Source organism: Emericellopsis atlantica, assembly GCF_019669845.1.
Source record: "Emericellopsis atlantica unplaced genomic scaffold F5Z01scaffold_8, whole genome shotgun sequence".
NCBI lineage: Eukaryota > Fungi > Ascomycota > Sordariomycetes > Hypocreales > Bionectriaceae > Emericellopsis > Emericellopsis atlantica.
In genome coordinates, this window is record NW_025764710.1 from 220,579 (window position 1) to 239,915 (window position 19,337).

General features: G+C 59.1%; 9 protein-coding genes across 9 annotated transcripts; 8 read left to right on the plus strand and 1 right to left on the minus strand.

Annotated features, from left to right (window-relative positions):
• The first annotated feature begins 185 nt into the window (after positions 1–185).
• F5Z01DRAFT_525010 (uncharacterized protein) lies at positions 186–2,314 on the plus strand. The gene has a single exon (XM_046260435.1). It carries the CDS (start codon positions 475–477, stop codon positions 1,999–2,001), a length of 1,527 nt encoding a protein of 508 aa, XP_046119847.1. The 5' UTR covers positions 186–474; the 3' UTR covers positions 2,002–2,314.
• A 618-nt stretch (positions 2,315–2,932) lies between these two features.
• On the plus strand, positions 2,933–4,275 carry F5Z01DRAFT_524512 (enoyl-CoA hydratase/isomerase). Its single transcript, XM_046260430.1, has one exon. It carries the CDS (start codon positions 3,032–3,034, stop codon positions 3,938–3,940), a length of 909 nt encoding a protein of 302 aa, XP_046119848.1. The 5' UTR covers positions 2,933–3,031; the 3' UTR covers positions 3,941–4,275.
• A 1-nt stretch (position 4,276) lies between these two features.
• Positions 4,277–6,546, plus strand: F5Z01DRAFT_524513 (uncharacterized protein). The gene has a single exon (XM_046260431.1). The coding sequence runs from the start codon at positions 4,511–4,513 to the stop codon at positions 6,344–6,346; it is 1,836 nt and encodes a 611-aa protein (XP_046119849.1). The 5' UTR covers positions 4,277–4,510; the 3' UTR covers positions 6,347–6,546.
• Positions 6,547–6,674: 128 nt separating this feature from the next.
• On the plus strand, positions 6,675–9,163 carry F5Z01DRAFT_634896 (uncharacterized protein; the record flags this gene model as incomplete). Its single annotated transcript, XM_046262097.1, has 4 exons — positions 6,675–6,811; positions 6,877–7,029; positions 7,104–7,975; positions 8,046–9,163. The coding sequence occupies 4 exons, from the start codon at positions 6,675–6,677 to the stop codon at positions 9,161–9,163; spliced, it is 2,280 nt and encodes a 759-aa protein (XP_046119850.1).
• Positions 9,164–10,015: 852 nt separating this feature from the next.
• On the plus strand, positions 10,016–11,960 carry F5Z01DRAFT_650555 (uncharacterized protein). The gene is made up of 2 exons (XM_046263173.1): positions 10,016–10,328; positions 10,377–11,960. The coding sequence occupies exons 1-2, from the start codon at positions 10,274–10,276 to the stop codon at positions 11,822–11,824; spliced, it is 1,503 nt and encodes a 500-aa protein (XP_046119851.1). The 5' UTR covers positions 10,016–10,273; the 3' UTR covers positions 11,825–11,960.
• A 167-nt stretch (positions 11,961–12,127) lies between these two features.
• Positions 12,128–14,574, plus strand: F5Z01DRAFT_525262 (major facilitator superfamily domain-containing protein). Its single transcript, XM_046260437.1, has one exon. The coding sequence runs from the start codon at positions 12,432–12,434 to the stop codon at positions 14,217–14,219; it is 1,788 nt and encodes a 595-aa protein (XP_046119852.1). The 5' UTR covers positions 12,128–12,431; the 3' UTR covers positions 14,220–14,574.
• Positions 14,575–16,156, plus strand: F5Z01DRAFT_524968 (PHB depolymerase family esterase). Its single transcript, XM_046260434.1, has 2 exons — positions 14,575–15,349; positions 15,409–16,156. The coding sequence occupies exons 1-2, from the start codon at positions 14,930–14,932 to the stop codon at positions 15,853–15,855; spliced, it is 867 nt and encodes a 288-aa protein (XP_046119853.1). The 5' UTR covers positions 14,575–14,929; the 3' UTR covers positions 15,856–16,156.
• Positions 16,157–16,323: 167 nt separating this feature from the next.
• On the plus strand, positions 16,324–17,647 carry F5Z01DRAFT_672573 (putative metaxin; the record flags this gene model as incomplete). The annotated part of the gene is made up of 2 exons (XM_046264831.1): positions 16,324–16,471; positions 16,527–17,647. 2 exons carry the CDS (start codon positions 16,324–16,326, stop codon positions 17,645–17,647), a joined length of 1,269 nt encoding a protein of 422 aa, XP_046119854.1.
• A 15-nt stretch (positions 17,648–17,662) lies between these two features.
• F5Z01DRAFT_650560 (cell division control protein CDC91) lies at positions 17,663–19,331 on the minus strand. The gene is made up of 3 exons (XM_046263174.1): positions 19,036–19,331; positions 18,710–18,977; positions 17,663–18,655 (listed from the first exon to the last, which is right to left on the minus strand). Exons 1-3 carry the CDS (start codon positions 19,184–19,186, stop codon positions 17,797–17,799), a joined length of 1,278 nt encoding a protein of 425 aa, XP_046119855.1. The 5' UTR covers positions 19,187–19,331; the 3' UTR covers positions 17,663–17,796.
• Positions 19,332–19,337: the final 6 nt, after the last annotated feature.

Consider the following 19,337-nt stretch of genomic DNA (forward strand, 5'->3'; position numbering starts at 1 on the left):
CCTTCTCCCTGTCCGTGCTCCCTCCCTCTCATCTCTCTCACCACTATCCTCTGTGTGCCTGCGCAAGTACAAGTATTCACGACTTGCCTATTTCCTCCTTTTCTCCTTGTCGTTGCTCTCCTGCGTGCGTTGTTGAGTCGAGCGTGTCGTGTTCTGCAAGCAAGCAGCCACTAGGTCGGGTTGGTACAGCAGACGCAATCGGCGCCCCCGGGTCCAGTCTATCGGTCACCGCCAGCCCATCCGCACCTCTTGTCAGTTGAGAGCAGAGCAGAGCTGAGCACATCTCACTCGACATTGCTCGCTCCTCGTCGCCCGCTGCATCCGACGAGCCGCCTCTGCTCAGGGTTCGTCCCTTTTCTTCGACAGCAGGGCTTTGTCCCTCGAGGCGTGAACTGAGCCAAGCAAACCAAAAGGCAATCCGGGTCTGCCTCACTTGCTCACCTCACGCTCTCACTCACCCACCCGCTCACCACCATGGCCGCTGTGTCGTTCAGCACCCGCCACGAGCATGGAGGGGCCAAGATCACAAAGTCGCGCACGCGCAACAGCGTGAAACCGATGCTACGCAAGCTGCACTCGTCATCCTACTCGGAGAAGAACTCGCTGGACCTGGACCGTGGATGGGACGAGCAGCTGTCGCCGCACCTGGGCTACGTCGCGCCCACGCTGGACGACTACTACTACAGCAGCAGCAGCACGGCCACCCCGACGCCCGCCTCGCAAAAGGCTAATCCGGACGATTTGCTCAACAGTCATCCGTACTACCAGCAGCAGTACGCCGGCGCCGTCAACTTCGCCTCGAGCTTATCGCCAGCTGACCTGAGTCTCAGCCCAACAAATGGCACCATCCACTCCATGGCCATCTCATCACCCGCCGCCACGCCCGCCCTCACTGCGTCCTCAGCCAGCACAACCATCGACTCGCCCTCCAATAACCACAGCAGCAGCAAAACCGCCACGACGACAGCCTCCTCCGCCTCGCACGTCCGCTCCACCTCGGGCACCTCGCAGTTCTCCATCGCGACCAGCACAGGCAGCGCCGGCACCCCGCGCAACACCAACGGCGGCTCCTTTGTCCACCCCTTTCAGCAGACCCCGCGGACGTCGACGCCCCCGCTGCTCTCGTACGCCAACGGGCGCGCCTCGCTCGACACGCTCAACAACATCACGACGACCACCACGCGCGACTCGCCGACGACCATTGACGAGAACGACGGCGAGTTGGAGCCGTTCCCCCTGCCGGCGCCGGGGAGTAGGCCTCTCCAGAACAGCATCCACACGAGCAGCCATCGACGGCCATCGCTCGTGGCTAGAGGCTCCTCATCACCGCAGCAGCCCAGCGAGTCCTTGCCGAGACTTTCGACGTCCCGTCGCCCGACAAGGTCTTCCGACGTCCAGCAGCTCAGCGCGACACCCTCCGTGACGGTCGTGGACGACTCCCCCGTGGCCCAACTACCCGCCTCCGCAACGGCGACCAACAGTCCCCTATCACCCCTGCGGTCGTCGCTCGACATGAACAACTTTCGCATCCGCTCGCGCAGCGACGTCGACACCTCCACGCGACAGGAGCAGGTCCGCGCTGCCCGTCGCAAGTTTGAGGAAAAGGAGCGCGCCAAGCAGGAGAAGTACACGCGCGAGCAGACACGCAAGCAGCACCACCACCATCATCACCACAAGGCAAGAAAAAGCTCACTGGGCACTCGCTCCTCCACGTCCGAGCAGCGTCCCCCCGCCATGCCTCGAAGGTCTACCGCCCACGAAAAGTCGGAACTGGAAGCCTCCAACGGTCTCTTCTCCCACGAACCCGAGGAAGAGGAGGAGGAAGAGCAGCGACAGTCGACCGCGACGACGACGACGACGCCCGTCGGGCCCACGGACATGAACGACGTGCGGTTCGGGCCCAACAACCGCCGGCGCGACGCGAAGCGTAAGACGACGGGCGCTTGGACGGCGTTTGTGCTCTGGTTCCGAACGAGGCTGCTGAAGCTGGGCCGACGGTAGGACCGGGCCCTGAGCTAGGGGCGGCGCCTCACGAGACGATACCACGGGTTTCTTGACATTTACGAAGGGAACATCTGCACACGACACTACGTACGAGGCCAGGACGATTCATGTTGGTTGATCTCTTCTGCTTTTTCCACGACGGCGATACCACATCATAGACGGCATGCACGGAGTTGGGGGCTCTCTCTCTCTCTGTCTGTTTTGCGACGAGGGGGTCCAAAAAAATAGCGATGATTTTTTTTTAATTTTTAACGTTTTTCCTTTTGTTAGCGACGAATTTACTTATTTTCACGCACTTTGGTAATTACTGTGACGATGTGCTCGAGCAAGAAAGGCCATGACGCCAACGTGATGAGTCTTGGTGTCTGAAGTGAGCCGTAATAATACCTACGTCTGCCCAGAGGGAGTGACGAAAGACGAGGAATCCATGTGGGGATCGAACGAGACTACTGTAAGATCGACTGGCGCCCGTTCCAAGGTTGCATGATCACCAGGGGTGGACGTCGGGGATGGAGCCAGACGCGGCCGATCAGTGGGATCATTGGTGGGTCACGTGAGTGTGAGGTCGTGGACAATCCAATGGATTAGTATTACATCAAGAATCATTGTTAATGATTTCGATTTAGAAGAGAGACAGGAGTTGGCTGTTCATTGTCCGAGGAGAAGCGCCAAGGATGCCGGGTAAGTTGGCTGAGAGCCACGATGAGCAGGGTTGGCTTGACGTGGCTAGTACAGCAGTCACCAGCGACTGTTTGAGGACGTCTAGATCTTGGAAACATTCAGTCTTGTTGATCCTGCAGTCACCAGTGTAGCCTAGTGCAATGAACATGATGTTGTGAGCTTCTGCTGGCTGCAGGAGACGCTGCGGTGCTACCCCAGATTCCCCGTACGCCACTAAACCTCGGTCCAAGGCAGCCCCTCACCAGATGCAGCCGTGTAAGTCAGTAATTATAACGACAGCCCAGGTCGTTCATCACAAACAAAATCAAGCCATCATCATATCCACTAGACCTCACCCAAACCAAGCATGCCAGACCTCCCCCCCAGCTACAGCGCCCTCTCCCTCCCCGGCATCCTCCTCTCCCACCACCCTGCCTCCTCTCCCACGCCGACACCAGTCATCATCCTCTCCCTGCACCGCCCAGCCGCCCGCAACGGCTTCACCGACGAGCTCGCGGCCTCCCTCATCACGGCCTTTGACACGCTCTCCCGCGATGACAGGGTCAAGGCCATTGTGCTCACCTCCTCCGACGAGGCCAACAGGATCTTCTGCGCCGGCATGGACTTCAACGCCAAGGGCGACCGCATCGGCCCAACACGCCGCGAGCACCGCGATGGCGGCGGCACCGTCACCCTGGCCATGCACAACTGCCACAAGCCCATCATCGCCGCCATCAACGGCAGCGCCGTGGGCGTGGGCATCACCATGACCCTACCCTCCGCGATACGCGTCGCCAGCCAGGACGCCAAGATTGGCTTCGTCTTTGCGCAGCGCGGCTTCAACATGGAGGCCTGCTCGTCCTTTTACCTCCCGCGGCTCGTGGGCACGTCGCGGGCGTTGCACCTCGTCACCACGGGCGCCGTGTACCCGGCCACGTCGCCGCTCTTCTCGGAGCTGTTCAGCGACGTCGTGCCCGCGGACGAGGTCCTGCCCACGGCGCTCGGGTACGCCGAGGGCATCGCGCGCAACGTGAGCACGGTGGCGGCGCGGGTGATGCGGGACATGATCTACCGGGGCCCGCGCTCGCCTGAGGAGGCGCATCTGCTGGAGAGCAGGGTCTTCTTTGACCTGTACAATGGGGCGGACAGCAAGGAGGGCGTCGGGAGCTTCCTCGAGAAGAGGGCGCCCAAGTTCGAGATGAGCATAGAGAGGGATGCACCGGGCGCGTGGCCGTGGTGGGATGCGCTCGATGTCAAGTCCAAGGCGAAGCTGTAGGCTGGCTGTAGAAATGCCCTCACTCCATGTCTCTGGCAAAGTGCTTCGAGATTTCAAGGGGACTTCTGAGGGCAGACGCCATGTCTGAGGCCATGCCTCGTGGGCATATAGGATACAAATTCTTGTAGATATGTATTGATGTTCGTCCTGAGGAAATTCTGAGGAGCTTCTGCCACCGGAATATTGGGGGCACTGTGCTGGGCACATGGCGGAGTGGCAGCTTGTGCCTTGTGGCATCCTCACTTACTAGATCGACCATACCTGATGAGGTGCAAGGTATGACCTCAAATGTGTCTGTCAAAAATTGTCACAATAGTAGATAGTGCTACTAATAAAAATCGAAAGCCATTGTGAAAGATTGCCCATCTACTCACCTAGTTACCTTAGCCCAAATACGCTCGCACTGTACTCAAAGTGAGCTCGGACCACCTGGACCCCATCGCCATCAACCTCACATCTGCAATTCTGCATTGCGCCAACCATCTTGGCTCTCGACTCCCAACCCCTTCCCAAGGGTCGAAGCCTTTGCTCTCAAAAATCATCGTCTCCACCCCACCGCCCGCGGCAACGATGACGGCTCGACTCCATCGCCATGTCCCGGCCAGCGCCGTCCGCAGCTGGCGTGCCGCCTCGCTCGCCCCGTCCACATGTCCATCCTCTGCCACCCGAACCTACGCCACCGAGATCGAACCCGAGCGCCCGCGCCCTCCCCGCCAGGCCAACGACCACAAGCTCGGCCGCTCCTTTCAGGGGCAGGTCATGGGCTCCATCTCCCAGCGCCTCAACCGCGAGAAGGAGCAGCGCGCACGATACGAGGAGTGGCGCAAGCAGGTCGATCCCGCGCGCAACTGGTCCACCACCTTTATGTTCGTGGCCTCCATTGGCGTCGCGTACTGGGCGGGCACCTACTGGGAGCGCAACCCGGACACGACGTCGACGACGCCCTTGTCGCAGGCACCCGGCGTGAGCCACGACACACGGCTGGAGAATATGCAGGCCGCGTGGGCCGACTTTGTCAAGCTCGTCGGCAAGGACAATGTGAGCACGGTGGTGGACGACCTGGCGGCGCACGCGACGAGCGACTGGTCCTCGCACAAGGCTGGGCCGGACGAGAGACCCTTTTGCGTCGTGTACCCGGCCACGACCGAGGAGGTGTCGGAGATTATGAAGGTGTGCCACAAGAGGAAGATTCCCGTCGTCGGCTACAGTGGCGGGACGAGTCTCGAGGGTCACTTTACGCCCACGCGGCAGGGTATTTCGGTGGACTTTGGCCGCATGGACAAGATCGTCACGCTGCACAAGGAAGACCTCGATGTCGTTGTCCAGCCGGCCGTCGGGTGGGAGCACTTGAACGAGGAGCTCTCCAAGGACGGCCTGTTCTTCCCGCCGGACCCGGGCCCGGGCGCCATGATTGGAGGCATGATCGGCACCGGCTGCTCCGGCACCAACGCGTACCGGTACGGCACGATGCGGGAGTGGGTGATTAGCATCACAGCGGTCCTGGCCGACGGCACCATTATCAAGACGCGGCAGCGCCCGCGGAAGAGCTCGGCGGGCTACGACCTGACCAAGCTGCTCATCGGGTCCGAGGGCACCCTGGGCCTCGTGACCGAGGCGACGCTCAAGGTGACGACCAAGCCGGCCTCGACGAGCGTCGCCGTTGCGTCCTTCCCCTCGATCCGGCAGGCGGCGACGTGCGTCGCCAAGGTAGTCGGCGCGGGCATCCCCGTCGCGGCGGTCGAGATCCTCGACGAGAACCAGATGAAGTGCATCAACGACGCGGGGAGCACGTCCCGCGCGTGGACCGAGGCGCCGACGCTCTTCTTCAAGTTTGCCGGCACGCCCAGCGGCGTCAAGGAGCAGGTGGCGCAGGTGCAAGCGCTGGCGAAGCAGGCGAGCAGCAAGACGTTTGAGTTTGCCCGGAACGAGGAGGAGAGGGACGAGCTATGGAGCGCGCGCAAGGAGGCGCTGTGGAGCGCCATGGCCGTCAAGAGACCCGGCGACAGGGTGTGGACGGGCGACGTGGCCGTGCCCATGAGCCGGCTGCCGGACCTCATCGAGGCCACCAAGGAGGACCTCCGGCGGAGCGGTTTGTTCGGGACGATTGTGGGCCACGTGGGCGACGGCAACTTTCACAGCATCATCATCTACAGCGAGGCACAGCGCCAAAAGGCCGAGACGGTGGTGCACCGCATGGTGAAGAAGGCGGTCGAGATGGAGGGCACCGTCACGGGTGAGCACGGCGTCGGCCTCGTCAAGAGGGACTACCTCGCGCACGAGCTGGGCGAGACGACGGTGGACGCGATGCGGCAGATCAAGAAGGCGTTTGACCCCTTGTGTCTACTCAACTGCGACAAGGTGGTGCGCATGCAGAAGCCCAAGCGCGGCGAGGTCGAGGCGTGGTGATTATCTGGTGGGATGGGCCAGCACTGAATAGATGTTTGATTAATAGGCGAATGTATATACTGTAATATCGGCTAGAGCTGTCGTGGTGCTTCACTTGATGGCGCGCAGGGTAGGTATTTTGTATATGATAAGTAAGGTACCTCGGCCCCTGGCGCGTGTCTAATGACGTTAGGTGCCTGCCCTGGCTGCCTCCCCCGCGTCATCCACTTTCTTAGCTAGATCACTTCGGTCAGGATAAGGAAGCAAGCAGATCTGGTCCAAACTGCCTGCATTGCTGTGACTTTTCTTGTCATTCACTCGTTCGTCAGTTATCTTCCGAGCCGCGATAATGCCGTTGAGGCTGAAGGCTCAACGACAAGGTGAGAGGGAAGAGTCGCCCGCTCCCGAGGCGTACCACCATGAATGGGATCTTCCCCATATTGAGCAGCACGAGTCGTTCCAGGAAGTCATCAAGAAGCTTTCTCTGTATGTGGAACCCTATTCATGGAATGTTTCTAGCCCGCCGATTTATTAAACTCTACTAACGCTAGTCACGACTCGAACAATAGCTTCTTTGCCGATGTAGTAGAGCTCCCTAGCAGCTTCGAACAGTTGAGAACAACATCAGCCGGAGATGGCCTCATGGCCCTGGTCGAGCACCTTGGTCATACATGCAAGAACAGAACCATCGTCAGCGCACTATTGTACGTCCATGGCGTTCTCCTCTTCTGGTTGGCTCCAATTGACCTCATGTCCAACGCTAATATTCTCGCTGTAGGGCGCTGCGATGGCATTACGTCACGGACAAGGAGCACAGGGGGTTGAGTGAAGCGCGCGGAAACGCGTGCGAGATTGTAGCGTGGCGCTTCCTCACCAGTCTTTCAGAGCGAGAAGCAGTCGACTACTGCCTCTACGAGATCCCCGGTAAAGAGGCGCTCGACGCAACGGCGCTCATGTCGAGCAACACGTTTCTATACCACAACGAGGAATCGACCGAGTATTCTCCACTGCTAGGGAACAGCGTAGGGAACGGCTCAGGAAGGCCGTCTGTAGGCTCGACCAGACGTGCTCAGCTGATGCAGGCGATCCCAAAACTGACCATGGTGGCCGATGTCGATTCCGATATCGAGAACAACCCCGGCGACTTGAATGGTGATAACGCAGCGTACCACCCGATAACGGGGCAGGCGGACCCCAATTCCACATTCAAGAACCTGAACGCGCTCGAGATCGCAGCCATCGCCAACGCAAAACGGTTCTTGAGCCAGTACATTGTGCAAAAGATCATTACCGGTCTTTGGAATGGTGATATTATCTTCTGGGACTCAGTGTCAGCGACAGCGACCCGAATGCCCCGCTACTATAATCCCCGGACAACGGACCCTTACTCCCGTCTCCGAGTGCCCAGGTACCTGAAAGCATGGGAGGCATTCTTCTTCGCCATATTCCTTGCCCTCTACTACAGTGTTGTGCTTCAACGCAATCTTACCTCTATCCCGATGGTAGAGGTAGCCTTCTATATCTGGCTGGTCTCGTTCTTGTGGGACGAGTTCCAGGAGTGGGCCGACGCCGGAATCTTCTACATGACGGACATTTGGAACTTGTTCGACATGAGCATGATAACACTTGGTGTTACGTTTGCCGTCCTTCGTAAGATCATTTCCCACCATCTTGTATCACATCCGTCCACTCCTGGCTCACTAATTCTCCTCCACTCTAGGTGTCATTGGCATCACGATGAGTAACCTCGCCGTCACCAACACTGCATTCGACATTCTTTCTCTCGAAGCCCTCCTCGTGGTGCCCCGCATCTTCTCCTTCCTCAGTCTCAGCCCCTATTGGGGCACGCTCATCCCTTGCCTCAAGGAGATGGGCAAGGACTTTGTCAAATTCATGATCCTTGTCGTTATAGTCTATCTCGGCTTCTTGACTACCTTCTCCCTCATCTCCCGTGACACATTCACGTTCGGCACTATGACCTGGGAGATCACCCAGATTTTCTACGGCAATACAAACATTGCCTTTCGTATCATGAATGACATCGACGTCAACTTTGGCCCGCCCCTGATGCTCCTGTTTATCACTCTTAGCTCGATTCTCCTCACAGGTACCCTCACCGGTATGCTCTCCAACAGCTTCGGTCGTGTCATGGCACAGTCCCGCGAAGAGTATCTCTACGTGTACAGTGTCTACGTCCTGGAAGCATCGACCAGCTCGCGCTTGACCCATTTCCTGCCGCCCTTTAATATAATTGCCCTCGTTTTCTTCAGACCGTGGCGCCTCATCTTCCCCAAAGATGACCGCTTCCGTCATTCTCGCGTTGTCGCCCTCAAAATTACACATGCCCCGGTTGTCCTTCTTATCCAGCTTTACGAGTCACTGTGCCGCAAGATAGCGGGAACGGGTATCTTGGAGAGGGAAGCCGGGCAGAGTTTCTCAGGAGGCCGCACGAGGAGCAACTCGCAGGCTCCACCACCACCGAGACACCGCGATGTCCCGGCCGGACGTTCTCGCACCGCAAGGGACCGCGGCTCTGGAGAGCTACCAGCATCGTACCGTCGGCGGTTCAACTCATTGTCAGCGCAGAGACGGCCTCTCGGCTACTCGGAGCATCTTCACCCAGGGTACCGCCCGTCGCCAGCGGCGGGGACCGACTGGGGGGGTGCCGCGGAGGATGGTGATCACGCCGATCATAGCCCCAGCAATGCTGAGCTTATGCGACGGATCGACAAGCTTACCGCCATGGTGGCGACGTTGCAGGAGCATCAAAATCAACAGGCTCAGCATCGGACACCTGCATTGAGACATGAGGAAGAGACCCTTGTTTCTGTGTCGTAGTGGGTAGAGATTTCCATGCAGTAGGGCGGACCTTGGGATATACACGGACAAGAGGAAAGTAGGCCAAGGAGCATGAGGTTTGTTCTAAATGGGTTGTATTATACTTGTGTTCATGCCTATGAGATTCCCATACTTTGATGTTTTCTGTTTGCACCGGCATGGTCATCTCTTGAATGAATGTCGGTTCGTGGCACAAAGAACTTGATGTCGATCATCCGACACTGGTGAATCGGCATGCGCCGGGGTGAATTCAACGGCGATGACAAAAAAGTCTCCGCCAAAGTCACCGTCAATGTCCGTCAAAAATCCCGGAAGACGTTGCTTCCCACCCACCCACTACTCGAGGTGCGTACTATCTGTCATCCGTTTATCCAAATGTTAAGCTTCTTTCATAGCACCTCTAGAAGAAGCTATGTGCAAGTCGATATCATTTCTATGCACCAACATAATTATAAATCCCTCGTCTCAACCCACGACCTGTAGGTAATCAAAGGCGAGATCTGCGATTGTGACGGTGGTGAGAACCTTTTACAACAGGGTTCGGAGGAATGTTGTCAAAGCTGGGGAGATTTTTGCGGGACTGGAGGGCAAAGGTGGGAAAGGGGATGGGTTTCATGACCTGAACATATTTAAGACACAGTCCTGTACTGCGTTCCTCTGCTTTTAGTTGTTTGTACTGTACAGCAATCCAATACTCTACTGATTTCCCGCTAGGCGAATGCATAATCATACTGCAATATCGGCTGGAGCTATCGTTGTCGTGGTGCTTGACCTAGTACCTGGTAGGGCGCATAGGGTAGGTAAAGTACCTAAGATAAGGTACCTGGACCCCTGGCGCGTGTCATGCCGTCAGGTGCCTGCCCTGCCTGCCTGCCTGCCTGCCTGCCCCGCGTCATCCCGCCGCCAGCCGTTCAGTCACATGGCCGAGCATCATCTACCTTACATGCACTGGATGCACCATCTCTAACAGCAATCCAGAAGACAAAGCTTCTCTTCTTCATAATCCAACTCTTTGTGTCTCGCACCAAACTCTTCTCGCCGCATGGCTCGACGCAACAGCACTATAGAAACGGACTCGCCCTGTTGCACCGCGTCTAGGCAGCCCCCACTATGTCGAACCTCTTCACAGCCGAGCTCAAGCCAGGGCGCTATCTAGGCTTCCTGAGTATAACGCTCTCCCCAGATCAAGCTCGAACGACACTGACAAGCACAGTCCTCGGCGCATCGCTACACGATGTCTTGACCCGCCTCAAGGCAGAGCCCCAGCGGTTCCCCCACATCCAACTCCTCTACTCCCCCAGCCAGCCCATCACCGAGCCCGTGCGTGTATCCCTCCCGCAGAACGGCATGCGCCTGTGCTTCGACGGGCCCGAACAGCGGCTGCGTCTCATCGAAATCCTCGACTTTGGCAAGAACCACATCACCTTCAACGACAGGGACCTCGTGCGCCCCGGCGAGACCATGGGTCGACCGACCTTTAAGCACATCTACAATCGTCTCTTTGGACCGACGTATGAAGGGGAGTTCATAGCGAATGCAGACAACAGCGACGAAGGCGGCGGCGCCCTCTACGTCCTCTCGTACCCTGGCGTGGCATTCAACTTCCCCCTCACGGCCGACGAGTGCGAGGCCAACACGGGCGCCGTGACCCTGCTGGCCAAGAAAGAGGCCACCTCGATGGCGATCTTCAGCGGACCCTCTTGGGCCGAGTCGCGACCGACGCTGTGGACCGAGGTGCTGCCGAGCTGCAAGGTGACGGGGCAGATCCCCAAGAGCAAGGACGTGTTCCCCGACGAGGTCTCGCTGGCGAGGCTGCACGGGGGCGGCAAGGTCGAGCTCCAGCGCAAGTGGCAGCCCACGGGTGCCTCCTTTGTCATCCAGCTCGGCGAGACGACGCCGCAGGACCTGGTGCGCGAGCTGGGGCCCCCGAGCGCCATCTACCGCAAGAACGACCAGAGAATGGTCATACACAAGATGCGCACGGCGGCCAGCGACGCGCGGGACCGGCCGAGCCACACGAGTCTACGGCCGGAGGAGCTGACTGACACGGATCACTCGTCGATGAACACGGGCAGCGAGGAGGACTCGGACGAGGAGGCCATGACGGTGGAGGATGGCGTGCACGGGGACCCGTCGGGCGAGTGCTTCTACAACTACTTCTACCTCGGCTTCGACGTCCTCCTGTCGACGCCCGTCAGTCCCTCGCCGGCACCGCCTGGGCAGCAGCAGCAGCAGCAGCAGGGGCAGATCAAGACACATCACCCGGACCGACTGGTCGCGACCAAGATTGTGCTACACGGCAACATCCCCGGGTCGTACGAGTTCAACCGCCACCGCCGCCTACGCTGGGAGGTGGCCTACCTGGGCTCGGACCCGATCACGTCCGAGTCCCCCTTTGCGGACGTGGAGGCGCGGATGGGCGACACGTGGATGCAACACATGTCGGAGCGCGGCGGCAAGGGGATGGTCCTCAACAGGGGCTGGGGGGACTCGCCGGGCTCGAGCTGCGAGCTGCTCGGGGGGTGGGAGGACAGCAGCGGCCGGATCGAGGGGTCGTCGTCGGCTTCGAATGGGGACTCGACGACGACGCTGTTTGGGTTTCCTGGTCTGGTGTTTGAGGTGTTGAGGAATGGATATGTGAATACCGTAACGGTTTTTTAGGGTTGGGGCCTGGGGGTGGTGTCTGGAGTTATTGGGAGTAAGCGGCATGAGATATGATGGCTTTCATGATTAACGAATAGGGTCGTCTTTTAATACCCAAGCGCAGGTTCATCGCAACCCAGTACAGACTACAGAGTCGACTCGCGGTGGTCGTCGTGCACTATGACTACCCTAGACCAGACCAGCCGCAACCGGCTCCCGTCGGACTCCGACTCCGACGCCGGCACCTCCATCCTCCATCGTACGTAATTCATCCAAATGCTCCGGGATGGGCTGGCACCCTGCATCGCATCTCGCGCCTTCGCGCTTCAGTCTCTTTGCCCAAATGCTCTTAGCCCAGCGAAGTCCATCATGGTACTCGACAGACCGGGTCCTTTTGTCGGCTGCCTCCGCGACGACCCACGCCCTGCTTATGTACATGTATGATGGCTCCATTCTGCACCTGGGGTCTTTTTATTTCCGAGATCGCCCCCGAGTCGGTCAAATTATTATTAATTCATTTGTCGAGTCCACGAGCGAGTCTGCGCGTACGTACGTACGTGAGTGAGCGAGCGCGCAAGCTCTGCTGGTCAAGTTCATCCTGGTCTTCTTGCACTCCAGTGCCATCATGACGGACAGCAGCATCATGGGCGACGACAAGAGGAGGACGAGCTCCGAGAGCACCGCGAATGAGCACGACATTGAGCGCGAGGCTGGCGCCGCTTCACAGACGCAATCAGCCCAACGTCAGGGCCCAGCCGCCACATCCAGTGCAGAGAAAAATGTCGTCGAGACGGATGCGCCAGGCCCAGCAGCAGCATCACCAGACGAACCGGAAGCGCAGCGCACCAAGCTCGAAAACTTCCTCATCATCTTCGCCCTCTGTCTCGCGCTCTTCCTGGCCGCCCTCGACGTCACCATCATCACGACAGCCATCCCCACCATCTCGGCGCACTTCAACTCCTCCCTGGGCTACATCTGGGTCGGCGCCGCCTACCTCCTGGGCAACTCGGCTTTCGCGCCCATGTGGGGGAAGATCTCCGACATCTGGGGCCGCAAACCCGTGCTCCTGGCGGCCGTGGGCATCTTCTGGATCGGGAGTCTGCTGTGCGGCGTCTCGACGAGCATGGGCATGCTCATCGGTGCGCGCGCCATCCAGGGCATCGGCGGCGGCGGCACCATTGTGCTCCCCAACATCTGCATCTCGGACCTCTTCTCCATGCGGAACCGGGGCATGTACTTTGGCATCCTCGGCATGATCTGGGCCATTGCGTCCGCCCTCGGTCCCATCCTGGGTGGCCTCTTCACGAGCAAGGTCTCCTGGCGGTGGTGCTTCTACATCAACCTGCCCATCTCCGGCGTCGGCATGATCATCCTCTTCTTCGTCCTCAAGCTGCACAACCCACGCACCCCGATGCGCGAGGGCCTCAAGGCGATCGACTGGACGGGTAGCGTCCTCATCATCGGCGGCACCCTCATGCTCCTGCTCGGCCTCGAGTTCGGCGGCGTCACCTATCCCTGGGCCTCGCCCACGGTCATCTGTCTCATCGTGTTCGGCATCGTCACCATTGGTCTGTTCGTCATCAACGAGGCCAAGGTGGCCAAGTACCCTGTGATGCCCGTCCGCCTCTTCAAGTCGAGGAACAGCGTCGCGAGCTACGCGTTTGGCTTCTTCCACGCATTCACATTCATGTCCGGCAGCTACTGGCTGCCGCTCTACTTCCAGGGCGTCCTGCGCGCCACGTCCCTCCTCTCGGGTGTATATCTTCTACCCTTTGTCGTCTCCCTGTCCCTCGTGTCCGCCGCGACCGGCGTCATCATCAAGAAGACGGGCAAGTACAAGATTCTCATCGTCGGCGGCATGGCCATTGCGACGCTCGGCTTCGGTCTCTTCATCGACCTGAGCCCCCAACACGACTGGGCCAAGATCATCATCTTCCAGATCGTCGCCGGCATCGGCATCGGCCCCAACTTCCAGTCGCCGCTCATCGCGCTGCAGACCAACGTGGAGCCGAGCGACATTGGCTCGGCCACGTCCAGCTTTGCGTTTCTGCGGCAGCTGGGGACGAGCGTGTCCGTCGTCATCGGCGGCGTCATCTTCAACAATGAGATGCAGAAGCAGCAGGGCCACCTGGCCTCCGTCCTCCAGGAGCCCGGCCTCGCCAACCGCCTGTCCGGGAGCAACGCGGCGGGCAACGTGCAGCTGGTGGCCAGCCTGGACGGGCCGGACGGCGAGATTGCCAGACAGGCCTACTGGAACGCCCTGCAGACCATGTACATTGTGTACACGGTCTTTGCGGCCGTCGGCCTGTGCATTGCCTTTGGCATCAAGCAGGTGAACCTGAGCAAGGAGCACAAGGAGCACAAGACGGGGTTGACGACACTCAAGGGGAGGGACGCCTCCGAAAGCAAGTAAAGGCAAGTCTAGCATCGTGTTGAATCAACTTCAGTCAATCAACCTCTTCATACAATTGCCTGGATCTCGGAAGTGTCATCTGCGGGCACTGTACGGGGCTTTCGCCTCCGCATTTATCAATTTCCGTCTGCGCAGGGCAGCATTCATGTTGTCACTGTCCAAGCCTCGATGCAGGCGTCCATCTGGTACGTAATACGACCACGGTCAGCAAGAGACTCCTCGGCAGATCGCGCGGCGCATATGTATCGTGCGCATCACAAATTCCGGGGTATCTACTTCAGGCTATATACGAACGCAGCTTTTTTAGCCGCATACTTGTGACCGATCGGCACTTGTGTGTTTTTAGCCTCCTCCGCTACGTCTGCGTGGAGGCACTCGACCGGCTATATAAACACTTTACATCAAATGTGCCGTGTTTCCCCCAGGAAGCCCGGAGAATACAACGTACGTCGCATTATGCGCACCGGCACTTGAAACGCGCCCCGCCGGCTGTCCGGCACTGACATGGCCATCCCAGCCAGATATGTACCTGGCATCGACGGACCACGTTCCTCCGAGGACAGGATCGTCAGTTATCACGTTTGTTCGGGTTAAAGTTGAAACGGACATATAAACAGGCGTCATGCCCGGGATGACGAGCATCGGATCACCGCCTCTGCATCCTCCACTGGCACCGTCACGACACACACACCATATACACAGAAGACACCATGAAGACTCTCGCGTGGGCATCTACCCTCTTGGGCCTGGCCGCGGCCGCCCAGCTGCAGCAGGTCTCCAACTTTGGCTCCAACCCGTCCAACGTGCGCATGTACGTCTACAAGCCCGACAACCTGCCGGCCAACCCACCTCTCATCGTCGCCGTGCACTACTGCACCGGCACCGCCCAGGCCTACTACGGCGGCACCCAGTACGCCAACCTGGCCGACCAGCATGGCTTCATCGTCGTCTACCCCGAGTCGCCGTACAGCGGGGGCTGCTGGGACGTCAGCTCCGACGCGACCCTCACGCACGAGGGTGGCGGTGACAGCCAGGGTATCGCCAGCATGGTCAAGTACTCCATCAGCCAGTACGGCGTGGACGCCAGCCGCGTCTTTGTAACGGGCAGCAGCTCAGGCGCCATGATGACCGTGAGTGCCCATTCCATCTTGTCTTCCCCCCGTAGAACGCTTGCTAACCGAGACGACAGAACGTCATGGCCGCCACGTACCCAGACCTCTTCCAGGCCGGCTCCGTCTACTCCGGTGTCCCGGCCGGCTGCTTCTACACGGGCACCGTCAACGGCTGGAACTCGACCTGCTCCGGGGGCCACTCCATCGCCACGCCGGAGCAGTGGGCCTCGGTCGTCCATGACATGTACCCGGGCTACCAGGGCGAGTATCCCCGGATGACCATCTACCACGGCGACGCGGACACGACGCTCTACCCGCAGAACTATGAAGAGACGATCAAGCAGTGGGCGGGCGTCTTCGGGTACGATCCCAACTCCCCCATCGAGACGGACCCCAACGACCCGGCTCCGCCCTTCACCAAGAGGGTGTACGGGGACAAGCTCGTGGGCGCCCTGGGCGCGGGCGTGACGCACAACACCCCCCACTTTGAGCAAGAGGATCTGGAGTGGTTTGGCATCGTTTAGGGGCCGTACTCCGTAGTTAGGCAGTCAAAGCTTAGCCGTATCTTCTGCATCATCCGTTTTGGCTTGTCTTCAGCGTGAACATAGTTCTCATGTGCCTGACGATACGTGTACCTAGGGCTGATCGCCTGGTGCAGCTTGCCTTGGCGGCGAACGCCATTGTGCGTTTGCTTGAATGTGCTGTAGGCTCACAGAGCAGTGTGAATGAATTCGGATCAAATGAGAGGCATTATTCTTACGATCGAAGCGTACATAGCATGGCTCTTGAAGTGTTGATGTAGTCGACATGGATGTAGTGTTCTCGCTCAAAGCGAGTCAACGACGCTGAGGCCTGAGGGGCAGAGACTGTCATGTCACGTGTCGTCGCGACGAACCGCGACGACTTCAGGCTTCGACATGAGCCCTTCAACTTGGGCCACTGACCATTCTCATCGTATTGCCCCGTGCCAAAGTCGCACTCATCTCGCCCCGATGCTGGAGCTGTTCGTCTGGGACGCCGCGTTCGGGCTGCCCTCGATCGACGCCGAATGTCTCGCGACCATTGCCTATTTGTGCAAAACGGCCCCTGCTTCATCATGGCGTCTCGTCCCAAGCAACGACCCTTCTCTCAGCCCAGCCAGTACGTACCAACGTCAAGTTCATTCACAGGTGGTACCAGAAACTCATGCAATCAGGTCATTTCCCGGCGTTAAATCACGACGGTGTATGGACCAGCGGATTTGACAACATCATCTCATACCTCACCTCCCACGGCCTCGTCACACCTCTCGACGCGGATCTCACTGCACGCCAAAAAGCAGACAGCAAAGCCTTCAAATCATTCATCGCCACACGCACGGCGCCTCTCCTCGATCTATCACTCTATGTCTCGGCGGGCAACTGGTCCGCCACCACACGGCCAGCATACTCCAAAATCCTGCATTTCCCACTGACATGGACCCTCCCGCCGCTCATCCGACACGAGGCTCTCCAGCGGACAGAGCACCTCGGACTAGCAGAGCTCGACACCGATTTCGATCCCAATGCGGGGTTGCACCTCAGCACAGGACGCGAGTCCCTCCCCGAGTCCTTCCGGAGACATCTCCCCGTGGTGGGCAAGAAGACCGTGAGGGAGGAGATGACACCCGAGCAAGCCACCGCCATCCGCCTCTTCAGCCTCGCCGAGACCGGGCTGGAGTTGCTGGAGGAGCTGCTGGCCGAGCACGATGGCTACCTCCTCCGGCCACAATTGTCCTCTGTCGACTGCTTCGCCTTTGGGTATCTCGCGCTCATGCTGGACGCTCCCGTGCCAAGGGCGTTTCTGAAGGAGTGGATCGGAGACAAGGCACCCAGGATCCAAGCATTTGTGGCGTCCATGAAATCGCAGTGCTTTTCCAGCCCAGGTCAGCTCCCAGTCCCTTCCCCACAAAACGGGTCCTTCCCGGGCGCCGTTGGGCAGATGCTGGATACGTGCGTTCTCAACGCCCCAGGGATCGGCGAGCACTATGCGACCGAGAAGCGCCACCGCCGAGAGCAGGGCATCACAGGCGTGGACGGAAGGGCGCTCATGCTGGCGGTGAGCGTCATGGTCACAGGCGTGGCCATGGGCTACGGCTTCATGTACTACAAGGCGATGCCCCCCTTTGGCGCGCGGGTCCAGACGTGGCGCGCCGCGAGAGGCGGCACTGGACTGAGCCAGTTTGGCGATCTGGGATTCATGCTGAACAGCGCTTTGGGGGCGCAGTCGTCGCCTATGGCGAATGCAGGCAATGCACCGGCAGGCCGGTTGGCAGAGATGGACTCGGATGTTGACTAAACTCGATCGCTTGCTTGTCTTGTATTGTAATGTACATTAGTCTTGTAAGCATTTCCCAGATGATGCATCTATATCTAATGCCAGCCCTGCCGCGCGCGGTCATGCAACCCGTGGGCAACCCTTTTTTTCCCCTGCTCCTTTCGCGTGTACTATATTTGCTTCACTTCTTTCCCGACCATCTCTGGTCGCTCCACCTCCCACTCGTCACGCAGCGTAGCAAAGGTGAGGTCAGACACGAGGAGGGACTGGCCCAAGCTCCACACCAATGTGATGGCGTAGAAGAAATTGGCATTCCCGCTGCCGGCGTAGATCCAGAGATGGAAAAACGCCGGGCCAAGGAACGTGGCGTAGGCCAAGACGGCGGCGGCCACAAAACTGTACCTCATGAGCGGGAAGACATGCCTGTACAAGGGCAGCGTGCCCAGGAACAGACTCGTGTCCGCGATCGACGGGTACGGCTTGAAGATGGAAAAGATCCCCAGCAAAAGAACAATCACGACCAAAGGTTGTGTCCTGATACGAATCGACAGTCCTCCGACGTACGAGGAGAGATGGAGCCAGAAGACGGCGAGGAAGAAGGACCGGAACGAGTCGAACATTTCGATGAAGAAGTACCACCACAGGCCGACGTTGGGATTCAGATCGTTCAGCGTGAGTTGAATGCCGTAGGTTCGGCCGAGGAACTCCCACGACTGGCTGTCCAGAGCCCAGGACATGCCCAGCAGCATCCCCAAGACAACAAGTACGATGGCGACGTTCTTGACTGCAAAAGTAGGAGCCGCCTGTGTACGGCCCTTAAGGAGCTGGTGGTCGTACGCCAGGAGAATCGTCGGCGGAAGCAGTAGCAGTGGGTACATTGACAGGTACGAGGCGAAGGACAGGGCAACCATGGCGTTGAAGGGAGAGCCGTCAATGGCCTTGGCGACGGCCCAGAGTGTCGCGCAATTCGTAAAGACGCTCGTCGTCCGACCGAGACAGCTCGCGATGGATAATGGGTTGAAGAGGTAGCTGAGGAGGTGGTTAGTGCGTATCCCTCGGGTTTCGTGAGCGGGGGTTGCGTACCATGCCACCACGACCAAGCTGGAAGCTTGCCTGATGCGCCTGGGAGACGTGAACAGCCTGGACTGAACAGCCTCTCCGGAAGCGGCTATCCTCATCAACGCCTCTGCGCTGAGGATGTCCACCAAGATGTACAGCAGCGCCGTGAAGATCGGCAGTGCCCTCACATCAGGGAGGAGGGAGAAGAGCGGTAGGAGCAGCGGCGCCTGGTGGAAGACGCCACCGTCGTAGGGCGACACATTGTGATTGTATAGAAACAGACCTTCCTGCACTGGAGTCGGAATGGTCAGCCAGCGGCATCGGACGGCGCATCGCGAAACCGAACTTACACCTCTTGAAGCTTGTGACCGGGGTCGAGATCTCGACGCGCGACGTCAACAAGTCTGGCAGACTCGGAAAGGCCACGAAGAGCAACAATCGCAGGAGTGCCGCGCCGGCATATATGCCAGCTTTGCCTCGCAATGTCATTGTCTCCGGCATGACATGGCAGACCTGGTCGAGGGGCAGCAGACGTTGGTTGTCATCAACAACAGCTGGCCACAAAACCAAGCCACTTGCGTGCTTGGTTGCTTGCTTGCTTGGAGGGATGGTGGAGGTGGTTCAGCAACTGTGGCTTGTGAGCTGCAGGGGT

Coding starts and splice junctions, on each gene's coding strand:
- F5Z01DRAFT_525010 (XM_046260435.1), top strand. CDS start 475: ATGGCCGCTGTGTCGTTCAGCACCCGCCACGAGCATGGAGGGGCCAAG.
- F5Z01DRAFT_524512 (XM_046260430.1), top strand. CDS start 3,032: ATGCCAGACCTCCCCCCCAGCTACAGCGCCCTCTCCCTCCCCGGCATC.
- F5Z01DRAFT_524513 (XM_046260431.1), top strand. CDS start 4,511: ATGACGGCTCGACTCCATCGCCATGTCCCGGCCAGCGCCGTCCGCAGC.
- F5Z01DRAFT_650555 (XM_046263173.1), top strand. CDS start 10,274: ATGTCGAACCTCTTCACAGCCGAGCTCAAGCCAGGGCGCTATCTAGGC. Junction 10,329..10,376: donor GCGCTATCTAGGCTTCCTGA/GTATAACGCTCT, acceptor TGACAAGCACAG/TCCTCGGCGCATCGCTACAC.
- F5Z01DRAFT_525262 (XM_046260437.1), top strand. CDS start 12,432: ATGACGGACAGCAGCATCATGGGCGACGACAAGAGGAGGACGAGCTCC.
- F5Z01DRAFT_524968 (XM_046260434.1), top strand. CDS start 14,930: ATGAAGACTCTCGCGTGGGCATCTACCCTCTTGGGCCTGGCCGCGGCC. Junction 15,350..15,408: donor GCTCAGGCGCCATGATGACC/GTGAGTGCCCAT, acceptor CCGAGACGACAG/AACGTCATGGCCGCCACGTA.
- F5Z01DRAFT_650560 (XM_046263174.1), bottom strand. CDS start 19,186: ATGCCGGAGACAATGACATTGCGAGGCAAAGCTGGCATATATGCCGGC. Junction 18,978..19,035: donor GGTCACAAGCTTCAAGAGGT/GTAAGTTCGGTT, acceptor TTCCGACTCCAG/TGCAGGAAGGTCTGTTTCTA. Junction 18,656..18,709: donor AGCTTGGTCGTGGTGGCATG/GTACGCAACCCC, acceptor CCACCTCCTCAG/CTACCTCTTCAACCCATTAT.